The sequence below is a fragment of the Saccopteryx bilineata genome, chromosome 1 (genome assembly GCF_036850765.1).
Source record: "Saccopteryx bilineata isolate mSacBil1 chromosome 1, mSacBil1_pri_phased_curated, whole genome shotgun sequence".
Classification (NCBI taxonomy): Eukaryota; Metazoa; Chordata; class Mammalia; order Chiroptera; family Emballonuridae; genus Saccopteryx; species Saccopteryx bilineata.
In genome coordinates, this window is record NC_089490.1 from 145,283,837 (window position 1) to 145,301,507 (window position 17,671).

At 51.8% G+C, this 17,671-nt stretch overlaps 2 protein-coding genes across 2 annotated transcripts; both read right to left on the reverse strand.

Annotated features, from left to right (window-relative positions):
• Positions 1-374: 374 nt before the first annotated feature.
• Positions 375-17,514, reverse strand: PRKACA (protein kinase cAMP-activated catalytic subunit alpha). Its single transcript, XM_066272045.1, has 10 exons — positions 17,243-17,514; positions 9,237-9,298; positions 8,659-8,787; positions 6,329-6,427; positions 5,312-5,394; positions 4,347-4,473; positions 4,157-4,252; positions 3,934-4,056; positions 2,084-2,248; positions 375-1,410 (listed from the first exon to the last, which is right to left on the reverse strand). The coding sequence occupies exons 1-10, from the start codon at positions 17,286-17,288 to the stop codon at positions 1,285-1,287; spliced, it is 1,056 nt and encodes a 351-aa protein (XP_066128142.1). The 5' UTR covers positions 17,289-17,514; the 3' UTR covers positions 375-1,284.
• On the reverse strand, positions 11,866-12,103 carry SMIM46 (small integral membrane protein 46). The gene has a single exon (XM_066253324.1). It carries the CDS (start codon positions 12,101-12,103, stop codon positions 11,951-11,953), a length of 153 nt encoding a protein of 50 aa, XP_066109421.1. The 3' UTR covers positions 11,866-11,950.
• Positions 17,515-17,671: the final 157 nt, after the last annotated feature.

Consider the following 17,671-nt stretch of genomic DNA (forward strand, 5'->3'; position numbering starts at 1 on the left):
TTGGTAATAGTTTTCAAATATGTTTACAACAGCACACTGTTCAAGAGCAAGTCGCGTCCTTCCCAGCACACAGGTTGAATCACTCCTGCGCCCACCCAGGGCCCCACCCCAGGCCTGTGAGCTCCTCCTGGGATGGGGAGAAGTTACGAGAGAGACAGATTTGGGATTGAATACGGGCTCCCCACTTTCCTAGTGAGAAAAAAGCACAAATGGGGGGAAAGTGTAAGAGCTGACAGCTGAGCAGAGGAGCGCCCAGGATGAGGGGGTTAGGAGGGGATGCTGGGTAAATAAAACAGTCCCTCCCGAGCAACCCAGGCAGTGAACCCTGACCACAGAGGGGAACGGGGTCTTTGCCTCTTTTTTAGGGGGTTGCCTTCCCGAGTTGAGAGGAGGCTGGGCATTAAAATCCAGCTGAGAATAAAATTAAGGAATTTGGGAGAGTGCTGCTGGGAAGAAGGACCCTGGGCTTGGGGCTCCCCTTCTATCTTTTTGGGGTACAACTCCTTAGCAGCGAGAGGGGCAGCTGCTTTGAATGGGTCCCAAAGCCCAAGGGTAAAGTGAAGAAAGGTCTGTTGGGGTATAAGGGGGTAGGGGCTTCCTAAAGGGGCTGAGACCCTTCAGGGAAATCAGCAGCTTGGGGGAGAGGTTGGAACCCCAGCTCTTTCCTTTACAAGTCAATCTGCTTCCCAGGCTTCTTAAAATGGATTTGCAGAGGGGGGATAAGAAGAGGGTATAGGAAGATGGGAGGGAGGCACTGGTGTAACGTAAATAAGTTTGTAAGTGGTTTAAAAAAAAAATCTAGCAAGTAGCCCACTGCACATGTCACTAAAATCTCTCCTTCCCAGGCAAGGTTGTTTTGAAGGGAAGGTTGGCCATTCTTTTATTCTCCCTTAGCAAGTTTGCTGGTGGTTTGGTGAGGGAGGTGGGGAGGAAAAGGGGCTGGAGTTAAGTTTGGGCCCCTCTTTCCACACCTTGTCTCTGGATACACTAGCAAGACCTGGTCTGACTAGAACTGAGACACTCCTTTAAAACAAGCAGAAGTAGGCTGGGGTGAAGGAAGACAAAGCATTAGGGAGGGCAGGAGGGTGAAGGGGTGAGGGGGAGCAGCTGGTGTTTCTGTCCCTCAGAGTATCTGGGCTTCCTGCTTCCCTACCCTGAAGGGTGAGGTGGGGGTGAAATTAGATGCAAGGAACTCTGGGGCCCTCTGGCTGTTCAATCCAACCCTCCCTCCCCCCCACCCCCCACAAAAAAAGAAAGAAATCCCTTGAGGGCATAGGCACACCCCTAAAACTCAGAAAACTCCTTGCCACACTTCTCATTGATGGAGACTCGGATCTCTTCTTCTTCATAGTCATCAAAGTTACTTGTGTCCCCAGGGCCTTTAAACTTTGGTATGAAGGGAGCTTCCACCTGGAGAAGGGTCAAGAACCACCCAGACCTCAGCAGTCAACATAAGCCTTGTTAAAACAATAAATATGAGTGTCCTCCCTCTCTTGAGCATGCCTGCACCTTTGCCCTCTCCTTCCCCCTAGGCACATTTTCCTTGCCTCTCTCTCTCTCTCTCTCTCTCTCTCTCCCCCCCCCCCCCCCCAAGCTCCAAGGGCCTTTCTTTTGCCTCTGTACCTTGCTTCTGGAGCCCACACGGCCCGGCTGGCTCACTTCTTCCATGATTCACTTCTACCTCTGTGACTTTCTAAATAAACTTTTGCTTGTAAAAAACAACAAACAATAAATAAGAATGGGCTAACATTCACAAGATAACTTACTCAGACTCAGGCCTGAGCTTAGCATTAGGATGTGAACTCACCTTAACAACCCAAGAATCTTCTTATAGCCAGCTCACCAATGGGAAAATGTCTTTCCAGAGAGCAGCCTCTGCTGCCCAAGCTCACTACGTGGTGCCAAGTGACCCCACAATCCCATTTCTAGACCTCTATTGCTTTAAACTGCCCCAGCTAGAATGACCCAGAGCCCATGGCTTATTTTCAAATTCTTCCCTTTCTGTCTTTCCTGGCAGCCCTCCCTGGCTCTTGGCCTGCCCCTAAAGTCCTCAGTGTACCCAGGGAGGAGAGGAGGCCCCCACCTTCCTCTGGTAGATTGCAATCCAGTCAGTTGTGGCAAACCACTTGTGGTTCTTGATGTCGTTGACCCCATTCTTGAGGTTCCCAAAGCGCTTGGTAAGGTCCACCTGCAGGAGGTTCCGCAGCAAATCCTTCAGGTCCGAGCTGAAGTGGGATGGGAACCGCACCTGGGGGTGGGGACAAGGGGACACAGACAAGGTGGGAAACTGGCTTGGAGCTTGGGGACCCCAGAACACTCCCTTTGCCATCCAACAGTCCTAAAGGGCAGAGGACCAACTTGAGTGTGCATCAGAATCCCATTAAAACAGCTCATGGGGCCTGTTGCAGTTTCTGATTCAGAAGGTCTGGGTTGGGGCCTGAGAGTCTGCATTTCTAGCTAGTTTCCTGGCCATGCTGATGGTGATGGAGAGGGGACCACTTTGAGAACTGCTGTTCCAAGTTAAGTGCTATGATGGTTCCCATTTTAAAGAAGAAACTAAGGCTCAAAAGGGTTAAACAGCATACCCAAGGTCACAAAGAGGAATAGAACAGGGTGGCTCCAACTTGGGTCTCTTAGACTCCAGAACTTGCATTTTTAGCTACTGCTTTCTAAGGTGGCTCTGCTGGGGTCTGGGGACTTCAGAAATATCCATGCTTATGAGAAGTTACTATTCTTCTATTTTTCTTTTTGCATAGCTAAGGTTCTTCAAATCTTCCAGAAACTTTCCCCAAATGCTCTGAACCCAGTCTCATATGCAACTGTTCACTGGACTTACAGCTACAAGAACCAATTTCCAGCACTGCTCTGCCTCTTATAGGCTGTGACCTTGGCCATGGCCTTTAACCTCTCTGGGCCTGTGCCTGCCTTTCCTGCACAGGGCAGATATCCCAGGGTTGCATGAGGGAGATAATACTGCTGAGGGTGCGTGGGAACTGTGAAATGCTACAAAGAAAGGATTTATGCTCTTCTCCTTTCCCCTCTTGGAACTTTCTATGGCTTTTTCTTTGTTTCCCACTTTGGGCCATTCTCTTGGCAATTTCTATTGTGCCTGGTGCAGACATTTCATTTTTTCCTTTTTGTAACCCCCACTTTTCAGCTTTTAATTTCTCTCAATCTCCCTGAGAGGCAGGTGGCTGGTTCCCCAGCTCTCAGGTGGGTAAGATGAGGCTCCGAGGGGGCAGGCACTTACCCCTGCCCCCTCGAGGAAAGCTAAGGAGTGGCACTGGTACCTGGAGTGGGTCTACCCACCCGGGCTGAGCTGGGAGTTGCTTGCACCATTTCCTGGGTCAGATGGAGGGATGGTTGGGTCCCCCCAGAGAGATGGGTGAAGGCAAAAGTGGGGTTTTGTCTTCTCAGGCCCTTGGGTCTTGGACCAAATATATCCCCTCTCCATGCCTCAGCTTGCTCAGTCCCTCAGAGTGCTGGGAAAAATGGAGGGGGTGCTCTCTGTAGAGACAGCTCTAACAGTCCCTTTATCTGCAACCTCTGAGTTAGGAACTCTGCATTTGAGAAAGAGGGTATAGGCTGTACACACCAAATGACTGCCCAGTGGAGTCTGGGAACCAAACACATTAGCTTTTCTGCTGTGAAACTTGTGAAAACTCAAAGGGTGAGGACTGGGGTGAGTAAAACCTCACATTGGGCAGGACGGGAGTGCAGGTGAGGCCTGGGGTTTTGGAAGCCCTCGGGAGGTTGGCACTGTGGGTGCAGGAATAGCCAGTGAGGTTGTGTGAAATTCTGACCTCAGTTAGCATGGCTGATGTACTCGGCTTCACTGCTTGGCCTGACTTAATGAACTGCTCCATTGTTTTGACAATGATAGTAGGTGGGGAAGGGTCTGTCCTGGGTGGAGCCCCTGCATCCAGGCCTCACCTTCCCAGAAACAATCTTCTCGTAGATCTGAATGGGCTGGTCAGCGAAGAATGGTGGGTAGCCAGCAGCCATCTCGTAGATGAGAACCCCTAAGGCCCACCAGTCCACAGCCTTGTTGTAGCCCTGGAGTAAGAACGGGGTGCAGGAAGAGGGGAGAAGGGTGAAAAAGGAGCATGGGTAGAGTGGGCCCCACGGGCAGCAGGCAGGGTGGGGAGGTGCCTACTTTGCTCAGGATGATCTCAGGAGCCAGGTACTCGGGGGTCCCACACAAGGTCCAAGTGCGGCCTTTCACACGCTTGGCAAAACCAAAGTCTGTCACCTGAGGGCACAAGAGTGGGGCTGGTCGAGAGGGAGGGAGAGAGGGTCCAGGCCATGGCCACCTGAGGCTGTCCCTTGCTCGGCCCAGCGGGTACCTGAATATAGCCCTGCTGGTCGATGAGAAGGTTCTCCGGCTTCAGGTCCCGGTAGATGAGATCAAGTGAGTGCAGGTACTCGAAGGTCAGAACAATCTGGGCGGCGTAGAAGCGGGCATGGGGCTCGCTGGTGGGGACAGGTGGAGAGAGGATGGGTAATTATGGGTGGCTATACCCAGCAGGACCCATCTACCCCCAAGTGGTCTAGCAGGTGGGTCTACAGAGTGGCCTCCAACCTAGCTATCCAAATATTTAAGAGGAAGAGCCTTATTCACATAGAGCTCCAAACTGGGAAGAGCCCAGGTGTCCATCAACAGAGGAATAGTGTCACAGATTGTGACAGACTCATACAATGGAATCCTACCCAACACTACCACCAGGACAAATGATGCATATGCTCAAACCAGTGGCTAGATTTCAAAACAATTATGTGAAGAGAAAGAAGAAAAGGACAAAAGAATATGAACTATGCAATGCCATTTATATAAAGTCCAAACCTAGACTAAACATATTCTATGGTGTTTAAGGCAGAAGGGACAACTGCCTTTGTCAGGGTGGTAATCTGCCAAGAAAGGTGTTCGAAGAATTTTCTGGGGAGATGAAATGCTCAATATGGTGTTTTGGGTGGTAATTACACAAATGTATGCAACTGTCAAAATTCATAGAACAGAATACTGAAGACCTATGCATTTTATTGTATGTAAAGTGCATAGTTACACGAATAAACAAAATAAAACAATAGCATAAATTTAAAAGCTGTATAAGATTGCCATCAAATGGAGATACTTAAGTTACCATGTTTGTTTTGTTTTGTGGTAGTTGAGACATTGCAGTTTCTTCAACTTGGGGAGAATGAGAAACCACAAGGATTGGAGAGGCCATCTCCATGTCCCTAGATGGCTTGATTATGTGACATCGCCTGTGGACAACCCCTGGCCTGGAGTGGCAGAGGGCAATCCACTCACCTGAACCTTCCGATCCGCCGCAGGTGTGAGAACATTTCCCCACCGGGCACGTACTCCATGACCATGTATAAATTTGTGTTGTCCTGTGGGGAGCAGTAGCTAATCAGGGCCCTGCTCCCCAAGCCCTGGCCCCACCCGAAAGCCTGGTGCCCTCAGCCAGCAGGAGTTCAGAAATAAGGTGACAACACCAATCTCGGCTCCTATATGAAGCTTATGCCAGGCATCAGGCATTCTGCTCAATGAGCTACCTGTCTCACTTCCCTCTGCCCATGAGGAAAAAAGGAAATCCATTAACCTGCTTATGGGGGGCAGTGAAAGGGAGGGCTGGCTAGAGGTGCCTGGGCTGGAGAGGGGACTCCACAGCAGCTCATATCTGTGACTGTCCTGAGTAAGGCTCTTGGGCCACAGGCTGTCATCTGTAAAATGGAACCAGGATAGGCTACAGAATTTATACCCACCCCAAAAGTAAAGTTGTAATTATGAAACTGATTATGAATTTCAAGACAGCAGCAGTAGAGCATGGCATCAAGCACAGACCCTTGTGACTGCCTGGGTGGCAGGCCCCGAGTGGGTTTCCCCACTTCTCAAAGTCCAGCTTAGGATGGCACCCAAAATAGCTCACACAGGGCACTCATGATGTGTTTGGAACTTCATGTCAACCTTATGATCCCCAGTTTACAGATGAAGAAACTGAGCCTCAGGACAGTGAAGTCCCTTGCCAGGGTCATAGAAGCAGGCGATGCTGAGCTGCGATTCGAACACAGACCATGGGTCAGGTTTTTGTAAACAGAGCAGTGATTTTAAAAGATGTCATCCAGGTTGAGTAACACTACCACCCAAGGTTATCAAACAGGAGTTAAATTTGGGTGTATCAGAGCCCCAGGCTGACCCCCACCCCCATCAGTGGGTAAACCCCTAGGGCAGCCACTGGTTGTTCGTAGCTCCTAGGCGCAGTTTCCCTCCCTGCCCCCTCTATTCCCTGATGACTGGGACCCACAATGGTGATCCTGGCCCCACCTTGAAGGAGAACTCAAGTCTGACAAGGAACGGAAAGTTGACAGCCTGCAGGATGCGCTTCTCATTCAGGGTGTGCTCAATCTGTTTCAGCTTCACGACCTGTGGGGGAGAGGGGGTGAAGAGGAGGTATAAGAGGGCTCTCCTCCCCCCTGGCGCCTGGAAGTAGGGGTGCCAGGGTCGGAATGGTTCCTGTGAGTATTTGTGGCCTGTGGAGCCCTAGAGAAAATTTATACATTTTTCTAATGACACCCAGTTTGGTTTCATATGTGCAATTTTAACATTAATAGTACATGATATTTTTTATTTATTTAAAAATATGGTAAACATGTATTTTTATTTCCCCCCCCCTCTCTTTTTTTAAGGGGCCCAATATTTTCTTCTGCACCTGGGGCCTCAATCGACCTTAATCCACCTTTGCTAGATAGGGTGCTGGGGACTCAACAAGGAGTTTGAGGCTGCCTGTCCCCATGTGGCATGCAGTTCACGGCAAGAATACAAGAGTCACCAGGCCTCTCATCCCAGGGGGATCAGAGCTGTGATGGGGGAAGCTCGAGGCCTGCAGATGCCCAGATGAAGTGTGGGGCAAAGTATGGGGCAGGGGGAGTCAGAGAAGGCGTCCTGGAGGAAGGGGCAGTAGAAACAAAAATGGACAATAGTAGTACTCAAGGAGTAGGGGGTTTACAAAATACTTTTCTAGAGCACGCCACACAGCCACCCAGACCCCAGGCTAATTCCTCCTCAGCCCTTGGCTATTGCCAGCAGGCACTTTGTGTGCAGTGACAGGGGCACTGAGGGGTGTGTACTGTGAGCATACCAGTTTGAAAGCCCAGACAGGGGCAATAACGTGACAGACAGCTAGTCAGCGGCCAGCTGGCGTGTCACACACCAGTACCCTAGCTGTTTAGTCGCCTCTAAATTCTTGTCCTGGGGCCTTTTCTGCTTTGCATGCAGCTGCATCATTTTTAAAAATTTTAAAAGTTACTTATTGATTTTAGAGAGAGAGAGGAAGGAGGAGAGATGAAGAGAGAGAAACGTACCAATCTATTCCTGTATGTACCCTGACTGGGGACGGAACTGGCAACCTCTGTGTATCGGGATGATGCACTAACTAATCGAGCATTGCCGCCAGGGCCAACTGTATCCTTTGAGTCTATACCTGCACGCCCAATACCGTCCACACTAACCATGTGTGGCTGCTGAGCACTTAGGCAGCAGGGAGACTGGGGAACCTAGTTTAAAATTTTAAGTATCTAAAGTGAAATTTTAAAAACTGACATTCAACACAGTTGCTGGAAAATTTTTAAGCCTATCTGGAACAGCTTGGTCTATGCCAATCTGCTTTTTCAAGTTCTCTACTTTCTCTGGTCTTTCCAGTGAAGATTTAACATCAGAACAGAGATGTGTAAAACACACACTGGATTTTGAAAACTTGGTACGGAAAAAAAATTTAAAATGTCTCATTGATGATATTTACATTGGTTATGTAATTGAAATGATAATATTATAGATATACTAGCTTAATTACAACATATTGTTAAAATGCTTTCCACCTGTTTCTTTTGTTTAATGGGGATTTAGAAAACTTAAAATCATACATGGCTTGTGTAACATTTTTACTAGACAGTGTTGCTTTATTATTATTTTTTGCAAGATACAAACAGAGACAGACAAGAAGAGAGAAAGATGAAAAGCATCAACTCGTAGTTGAGGCACTGTAGTTGTTCATTGATTTGCTTTCTCATATGTGCCTTAACCCAAGGGCTCCAGCCGAACCAGTGACCCCTTGCTCAAATCAGCAAGCTTGGGCTTCAAGCCAGTGACCTTTGGGCTCAAGCCAGCGACCATGAGGTCATGTCTATGATCCCACACTCAAGCCAGTGACCCCGCACTCAAGTTAGTGAACCCACACTCAAGCTGGGTGAGCCCACACCCATGCCAGCGACCTCGGGGTTTTGAACCTGGGTCCTCAGCATTCCAGGTTGATACTCTATCCACTGTGCTACCACCTGGTCAGGCAAGACAGTGCTGCTTTACAGTAGTGCCTGGCATAAGTAGGATATTAAAAATATGTACAGAAAGCAGGCCTGTGTAAATACCACCTCCTCCAGAAAGACCTCAGGCTTCCTGGAAGACAGGCTAGGTGTCTGACCCATGCCCAGTGCCTGATTTCTCTAGATGGTTGGCCTGGAGGGGAACTTCATGAAGGCAGGATGGTGCTCTTCTAGTCCTCAGTCTGGCATAGGATGGGGCTCAAGAACTGGTGAGTGGCTGGATAGGAAGAGCACTCTAGTAGCAGGTGGGACCAGCCTATAGGGCAGAGCTGAGCTCACCTTTTGTTTGTCTAGGATCTTCATGGCAAAGTGGTTCCCAGTCTCCTTGTGTTTCACCAGCATCACCCGCCCAAAGGAGCCTGTGCCGAGGGTCTTGATTCGTTCAAACTGATCCAAATGAGCTGTATTCTGTAGTTGGAGGGTTGGGAAAGTCAGGGACCCTCTTCCCTGTGGCCTGCTGGGCCAAGGTCTGGGGCATACTCTCTGCTACCAGCAGAGGGGGCCCTGGGGAGTAGGGGGGGGGTGATGGGGTGAAGACAGAGGGTGGAAAATAAGATGGCACAGGGCACATTCCTTGAGGTGAGTGGCAGGGGCCAGATCTGGCCCTGGCCTGGGGCCCAGGAGCTGCTGGCAGCTGCATGGGGGGCAGGGGCCATCAGTTGTAGGGGGTGGTAGGATGGGATGGGGGATCCTCCAGTAGCTGATCAGGTGCTTCTACCCAGGAGCCCCCATGGGTGTCTAGGTACCCTCCACGGGGCTCTAAATCCTAGCCATGTCACAGGGATGAAGCTGGAAGATGAGAAGATGAGGGGGTCATCAGCTTGCCTATCCCAGGGCTCTATATCTGGGGGGCTTACCTGAGCAGGATTTTCCCATTTTTTAAGAAAATCTTCTTTGGCTTTGGCTAAGAACTCTTTCACTGGAAGGAAGAAATGGGAGAGTTAGAGGGAGACTCCATCTCACTGGGGCAGGTCCAGGGTATTTCTGGGGAGATAACCATGTGTGGAAAGTGGGGTGTGGCTGTTTCAACCAGAGTCTGATTTTTCCCCCCAGGGCTTTTGGTGCCCTGGCTTTCTGAGGGCAGCTTTAGGGGGTCCTAATCTGGGCTCAGGCCTGGGCCCCCTTTACTACAGAGATGTGGGATCTAGCCTCAGCTCTTCCAAAATGGGGTGCTGGGCAACTCGGGGGTCACTCTCAGGGGGACAGAGAGCAGTACCCAGGCCAGCCCACCCCCACTTGCCCCAGTTCTGACCAACATTCCATGGCCAGGGACGAGGCCAGCCAAGGTATTTATAGCCTCAGGATTTGGCTGTTCCTCAAGCCCCTTCTCTGGGAAGGCCTGTTCAGGGTGGAGGCCTCTGGGGCTCGGGTAGCAGGCGCCCTTGGGGGGCTCAGCTGTCCCTTGGTGCCCAGCTGGCCCTATTCCCACCTTTGCCAATTCAGGGGCTCTGGCTCCAGAGCTGGTTCAAGGGAGGCCTCACCTGATGCCCACTCCCCAGAGGATCCTCAGTACCCTAAAGAGAATATCATTACCATCTGGCTAAAACTGAAGACTTCCTGTAGGCAGACCCTGGGCCTGCTGCTTTGTCTCTACTATCTCATTTGGTTAGCTTGCCAACTTTCCTTTTGTCCTTCTCTCTGTTTAATAATCTAGGAAACTGAGGCTTGAAGAGTAATTCTTGTCCTGAAGTAGCCAAGCATATCAGCTAAGGGCCAGGACTCTGGGATTGAGATCAAGTTCAGACCCCAGCCTGATCCTGGATAAACTGTGTGACTGACCTTACTTACCTCTCTGGGCCTCAGTTTTCTTCATCTGTAAAATGGGGATAATAATAGTAATGGCCTGGTAGGGTAGTTGTGAGGACTGAAGGAATTAATCTTGGCAAAGGGCGTTGGACAGTGACCTGCACGAGGTTCATACTATATATCTGTCAACTATTAATTTTGCTATCAAGTAGTTTTAAAAATTGAAGTATAAAATACAAGGGAAGAGTTAAGTGCTCAAATCTTAAATGTGTGGCCTGACAAATTTGAACATTATGGAACTGTCCTGTGAGTGCCCCCCGGTGCCAGGCACACTGCTGTTCAGGAACCCTGCCTATGTGGCAGCCCTGTGGTGAATGCTTTCTGTGCTAAGTCCTACCCTGATGGCTCAGAGCTCTCACTCTCATTGTGAAGAAGACTGACCAGGCCTGAGGTCACCTGCTGGACCCCACTACTTATAAAATTAACTACTTCACTGCTGACAGGTTGTAGTGCACCAGAGCAGCCCATAGACAGACCTGTCCTCCACCCCTTGATGTTCCTAGACCTAGATGGTTGTCACCCTGAGGGGCCATGTACACTTGTACTTTAGCCTTGCCTGTCTTCTGTGTCTCACCTCTATGCTGTGCCAGGAGTCCCATATGGCCTTCAGGTAGCTACCACTCCCCCAATGTTCCCAACATTAGGACAAAAGAGCCTTCCCTGTGGCTATGAGTGGCAGATGGAGGAGAGACCACTGGCCAATAAAAACCTACAAAGAGGCCCTGGCCAGTTGGCTCAGTGGTAGAGCGTCAGCCTGGCGTGCAGAGGTCCTGGGTTTGATTCCCGGCCAGGGCACACAGGAGAAGCACCCATCTGCCTCTCCACCCCTCCCCCTCTCCTTCCTCTCTGTCTCTCTCTTCCCCTCCCGCAGCGAGGCTCCATTGGAGCAAAGATGGCCCAGGCGCTGGGGATGGCTCCTTGGCCTCTGCCCCAGGCGCTGGAGTGGCTTTGGTCCTGGCAGAGCGATGCCCTGGAGGGGCAGAGCATCGCCCCCTGGTGGGCAGAGCGTGGCCCCCTGGTGGGCGTGCTGGGTGGATCCTGGTCGGCACATGCGGGAGTCTGTCTGACTGTCTCTCCCCGTTTACAGCTTCAGAAAAATACAAAAACAAACAAACAAACAACAAAAAAAAACCGTACAAAGAGTGACCAGGCAGAGAGAGGGCAGTCAAAGAATGGTCAGGAGTCCTAAGCTCATGTCTGGCTAGGCCACCAACTATCTGAGAGACCTCTCTGGACTTAGGGACAGCACCACATCCAATGCTTTCACTAGCTGAATCTTTCCTAACTCACACTACCTTCCTTGGACACTTCCAATGTACATAGTAATTCTGATTGAAGGTGGGGGAAATGGTGCCTTCTTAGAATCCTACCTTCACCCACCCAGGAATGTAGGGAGGAGTGCGCTCGAGAGGAATCCAGAATGCCTGGTCCCACTTCCCTTTTCACTCTCAGCTATCCCTGAGGACTGTCATGTCCTGCTTTTCTGACTTGGGAACCCTCCTGAGAGGCTCCAAAATGTGCTGCAGTCCTAGCACAGCCCTTCTCTGTCCCCTCTAGTGCCACTGGTTTGCCAGATTGGGGATGAAGCACAAGGGAAGGGCAGTGCCAGGAGGAACAGGCAGATAAAGAGGAAGAATGATGGGGAGACCCCCAGCCAGGAGCCCCCATACTCACCTCTGCTTCCTGCCTCTTCCAGCAGAGGGTGCAATAGGGGGTGGCGTGGGAAGGGATTATCGGGAACCCATTAGCCCCTCACCGGGGAGGCTCAGGGTGCTGGCTGTGGCTTAGGTACCCAGAGGGCCTGGCGCAGGTAGCTCAGGAAACGAATAGTCAGATGGGCCCAAAGGAGAAGCTGCAGCCAGAACTGGAATGTGGTCTCTGAGTCCCTACCTTGGCCATTGTCTAACCACAGATCCATCCCAGGATACTCTGGGATCTCCCTAGAATCTTCCTTCCCTTTGCTGGGGAACCAGGAATATGCAGTTTCTGAGCTGGCTTCCTCCGGGAGGGCCTCGGGGGAACCCTGGAGGAGGAGCTGGTTGCCTGGGAAGCATTTAAAGGTACCTGCTCCTGGATGGCCAAGGTTTGCAAAGGCCCTCCTGGCAGGAGGCAGTGGGAAGATTCTCCCCAGGATGATCCTTCTGGCTGGCCTCCCTGACCCTAGGGGAGGGGTGCTAAAACTAACTTCCTATTCCAGGGACTTCATTGTTCCCAGGATGGCAAACCCTGCCTTCCCCAGTGGATGCTGGACTACCCAGAGGATGGTATCTGATGTGCCCAGGGCAGTGTCAACTGGGCAGATAAGGCTTAGGCCCAGACAGCAGACAGGGGCTCCCTGGGAGCTAAGGAGGGCCCCGAGCTCCATTAATTAGCAGAAAGAGCAGCTGGAGAGAAAAGCAGTGGGGCAGAGGGATGGGAGGGTGGGGGTGCAGAGCAACCCTATCACCTCCTGGTCCTGCTACCCCGAGAGAGAAATGGGTATATCTGACTTTCTCTTGTTCCTATACAGGGGTGGAGAGTGGAACAGCATCCTGGGATGTCCTTGGCCTCTGTCAAACCTTGCCCTGTACTTGGCTCTGCTCTAGGCCATGAAAGTCCAAACCGGAAACAAAAGGCTAAACCCAGGAGTGGGGGAGGGGGAGACTGCCTTGACCATCTTCCTCCTTCTTTTCCCAAACGTGGAGGGTCAGTGGCAGCTTCTCCCAGAGTGCCCAGCACACGTGGCTCTTCTGACAACAGGAAGTGGCAGAGAAGGGAAACTCAGCCAGCTGCTGACTTGTGAAACCTGCCTCCCTGCCCATGTCTTCCACTGGATGAGTGTGCGTGTGTGTGTGTGTGTGTGTGTGTGTGTGTGTGTGTGTGTATGCCAGCCTCCATCCTGGTCAGGATTTGATGTGGACTCAAAGAGAACCTCAGACACCTTTTGAAAAGCCAGGACCACAGCAGGAAACAGGAGCCCAGACTCAGACTCCCCAGACAAATCTCAGTACTCTCTGCCCACCAAAACCTGGTTGTCCCAGGAATTCTGGGAGAGGGATGCCAAGCCTGGGTTGGGATCCCTGCTCTGAGCTGGCTGATTCCACCCGTCTGGCTTGGATCCCCTGCTCTGAACTAGAATACCCCACAGTCTGAGCTGGACCCCAACACTGGACTATACCAAACCCCATTCTGAACTGAACCTCTGTTCTAGACTAGGTAATGCCACAGTCTGAGCTGGACCCCAACACTGGGCAGGACCACTCCCCAGTCTGATGAATCCCCATTCTGTACTGGCCTATCTGACCTGGGACTCCATCTGGACATCCTCATTCTGACTTGGACTCCATCACTGAGCTGGACCCACCTCCATTCTGAGCTGAATCCCAACACTGGGCTGGACTACCCCCATGCTCTGAGCTGGACCCCTGCTTTGGGTGGACCATACTCCCTTGTCTGAACTGGGCCACCCATCATCCCCCCTGCTATTCCTTAGGTTCCCAGATCAAGGTTGTAAGGGAAGGGTTTCCAGGGCCAATGAGAAGTCAACAGCCTTTTCCTCTCCATCTGCTCCCCAACCCTACTGCAGTCCCTCCCTCATTTCAGGGGCAGAGTGCCTAGAGAGTTGCTATAGCAACAGGGGCTCACCATCGGGGCTGGAAGCCATCACTCAAGTCTTCTTCTCAGGGCACCAAAACTATGGTGGCTGGGAAGGCTCAAGAGACCTGCAACACTAGGTTGACTGCCCATCCCCAGAGACCTGCCAGGGATAGGGGGAGCAAGGGAGTTGCCAGGGGAGTGCTGGTGGGCGCGTTGGTGTTGGTGGTAATAAGAGAAACCCAATCAAGGCCAGTGGTGGCAGAGGAGGGGCAAATAGGACCCTCAAGTTTTGGTAGGCCCGACTGGGCAAAGGGAAAAAAGCTACCTTGGCAAGACCCTCTGGGGCACCCATACAACTGCCATGGCACAAATGTTTGTCTCTCTTGTACTTCTGTAGCATGTTAGAAGGCAGCAAGTCTTCCTATCCAGGGACTTCTTGGGGAAACTTCTCACTCTCAGAGTCTGGATCTGCTTGTCCCTAGGGCCTGGAGGGTTGTCTGGGGGCTCCCTTTCACTGGCCCTACACCTTCCCTTGTGGGCCAGCTCCCAGGGGTGCTGGTAAATTTGGCCAATGCCAGCTAAAGCCTGAGCCCCACTTGGCTGCCTATCCCAGGGGCCTCTTGGGGCCACTGCCCTCTTTCAATTTCTCCAGCTTGCTCAGAGCCAGGTGCTAGGTCTTTTTTTCTCTGCCCTCTTAGCATCTTGCTCGAGGCCCCTGCCAGTGGTTTTGGTATCTTTGGATACAGATATCCCCCACTACCCCAGAGCTTGCTCTATACAGATTCCCACTCTGTTGAGAGAGGCTGACACTGTCCTGCCCTGGCACCAGAGGGTAGCACAGGGGGCTGGATGGTGGTTAACTAGTGCCTACTAAAGCTTGGGCATTCTCCTTACGCCAATTTGACTGTTGTATGGCAGATGAAATTCAGGTGCCCCCTGCAGGCTGGCCTGGCTACTGCCCCTAACTCCCACCCCACCCCATGCTAGTTACAAGAGGGCAAATTTTGTCTAACTCCATCCTTTCAGAATCAGAGTTCCAAGCAAAGAGGGGCTTCCTTTCTTATTCTATTTCCTTCTATGAGAGCCCCTGCAAGTCTCTGGAAGGAACTGGATGTTCAGGCATTTCCCAATGTGTGATATGGGTCCCATTGGCAGGGTATGAAATAATTTTAGGGACATTTCACTTTTCTAATCATATTGTATTTCAATCTGTAGCAAAGAGAATATAACTGGCACAGTAATCCCATGATATCATTTATATTACTGCTTAGGACAGATCAAAGTTTACATCTGAACAAAAGTAATTCAAAATTTTTATTATTATAAATTAAGAAAATATAAGTAAATAGAATAAGAATCAGGGAGGTAACTTGAGCATGTCTGGGTTGGGAAATTTGGGGGTCCAGGAAGTTGGCTGGTAGGCAGATCTGGATGTGAATACTGCCTCTGTGACACCATCTATATCAAATTCAGCGAGTTGTTTAGAAAATTCGGAAACTAGCCCATATGAAAATTACTCAAGCAGATAGATCTATGGAAACAATTTAGCCTGGCATATCCTAGGTGCCCAATAAACAGTGGTCTTATTTCACCATGATGGTCCATTCCTGCCCTGTGCTCTGAGAGAATTAGTGGTTCCTCCCAGAGCCTCTGATCTTCTTCCCTATGCAGCTCCCCAGCGCCCCATGTCACCCACTGCACGTGTTTGATATACCTGGAAAGTTTTCCAGGACTAGGTCATCTCCCCAACTTTCAACTGCAATATACAGCTAGCTGCCTGCCTCTACCTTCTACCTCCCGGGCCTCACCTGCTGGGGGCCTAGCCCCTCCCTCCTGCCTAATCCCCTCCAAGCTCATGTGCAGACCTTTTTTGGTCACTACCCACCTGCTTCTCTGTCATCAAGTACTCAGCTACAGGCACTTGCCTCCATGTTCCCTGCCCATTGGTGACATGTCAGCTCTCCCCATGGTTGCTCAGTGACTCTGAGTTCTGCCATTTAAATCTGTATGAGAATAAAGATCCCTGACTTTTATGTCTGGGTCTTTCTGGGAGGAGGCATTCAGGGGACTCAGACACTGGGGTTTGAGACCAGTAACCGGGAAGGACATATTTGGATGTAGCCTCCCTTTTCAGCTCTGACTCTTTCTGGGTAACGGGAAGTAGATCCTAGCTGAGGAGCAACTTTAGGCCTGGAGTGATAACAGTTTAAGAGCGGGACTAATTGAGGAAGGGGAGTAAGGCCATTTCTCAAGGCATTTCCAGATACAAAATTTCTTACTCTGTTCGGCTGGAAAAGGCCAACATAATTTGGGTGCTGAGCAGAGAACAAGCCTTTTTCAAGCTGAGCCCTGGGAATAATCAGAATCTGTCCCTTGGCAAACAAGTCATTAGATGACACCCATTACTCTCCTAGACTGCCATCTCAAGTCCCCTTTCTCACCATTCCAACTCAAGCTGAAGAAGCCTTGTTAAACTCAGACTCTTCATCCCCCACTTTTCATCCCGAGCCAGGAGCGGGTGAAGAAGCCCGGGGGACTGGTGAATGACGGAGCCTCAGTTGTGAAACAACCGTTTATTACTGAGGGGCCCTCCAAGGAGACTAGAGCTCACTGCACAGCAGATGGGATGGGGCTCTGCTGTTGCCCCCCAAATCCCAACCTGGGAATGAAGAAGAAATGAACCCAGCAAGACCAGCGCAAACTTGGCGTTGGACACACTAAAGCAGTTCTCTAGGTTCATAAACAGTGTGCTACCCCAGCCAGGGAAAGATGCTTGCTGGAAAAGATAACACAAGCAGAGAAGCAGTGACAGAGTGACAGGATGAGAGAGGGGCAGAGGACCCAGAAAGATCTTGTCCCCCATGCCAAGTAACACAGAAGGGAAAAACAATATTGGAGGTGGCTTGGGGAAAAGCTCAAGGGGGCAGAGTGGGTTTGGAGCGGGGCTGTGGTAAGACGAAGAGGGAAAGGGCAGGAGAAAGATGGCGGGGGCTTGAGGGGGGAGGGGTGTGGTCACCAAGTGACCAAGGTCCCTATAGGTTGTAGGCAGATCCTACGCACTCCCAAGACTGGCAGAAGCCTGGGTTAGGGTCTGGCGGTGGGTCCCATCTATGGGACAGGTGAGTGAGGAAGTGGGGGGATTAGAATCTGGGGAGAGGGTCCAGGAAAGTAAGGAGTGGGGTGGTGACAGGGCCCCACGCAGGGCCCCAGCGGTCATACTGCCATGGTTGGCAGTGACAGCTGGGTTTTGGGGGGGGGGGCGCACAGTTTTTGCAGTGGGGGGCGGCCTTTGACAAGGGGAACCTTATAGGGGTCTTTTGTGGGCCTGGGCCCTAACCTTAGACAAGAAGGGGTAGGAGACGCTGGGGGGTAAGCAGAGAGAAATTGGGGGGGGCTCATGGGGGAGGGGCCAGGCGGTGATGGACAAGGCGGGGGCTGACAGCACGGGGGCCGAGATTGGGGTCACAGCCTGAGCACTCACCGCTCTCCTGCTCGCTGCCCTTCTTGGCGGCGGCGGCGTTGCCCATCGCGGCGGCGGCGGCCGGGGCCGGTCCCGGAGCTGCGGCGCGGCGGGTGCTGGCGGCGGCCTGCGGCCCAGGAGCGCGCTGGGCGGCGGCGGGGGTAGCGGCCCCTCGGGTTGCTGCGCTGGCTGCGGCCCCGCGACCCCCGCCAAGCCCCTGCTTCCCGCGTCTCTCCGCGCCCGCCCGGGAACCTCAGCCCAAGTCCGCTGCTGCTGTCTGTCTGTGACGCTCCCGCAGCCTGCGCTCATTGGCCCAGACAGCCCTGACTGACGGCACCACACTGCCGCCTATTGGCCCTCTGCGACCCTCCATTGCCGTTATAGGTCCAGGCCCCGTGACGCATGCTGCGGGTGCCCGGCCACTCGGCCACTCGCGCGTTCGCGAGGCGC

What these genes read in the sequence shown, in the direction of transcription:
- SMIM46 (XM_066253324.1), bottom strand. Translation starts at nt 12,103, where the DNA reads ATGGATCTGTGGTTAGACAATGGCCAAGGTAGGGACTCAGAGACCACA.
- PRKACA (XM_066272045.1), bottom strand. Translation starts at nt 17,288, where the DNA reads ATGGGCAACGCCGCCGCCGCCAAGAAGGGCAGCGAGCAGGAGAGCG. An exon ending in GACTTGAGTTCTCCTTCAAG is followed by an intron (nt 5,395 to 6,328) that starts GTGGGGCCAGGA and finishes TGCTCCCCACAG; the next exon opens with GACAACACAAATTTATACAT. An exon ending in TTGCAATCTACCAGAGGAAG is followed by an intron (nt 1,411 to 2,083) that starts GTGGGGGCCTCC and finishes ACCCTTCTCCAG; the next exon opens with GTGGAAGCTCCCTTCATACC.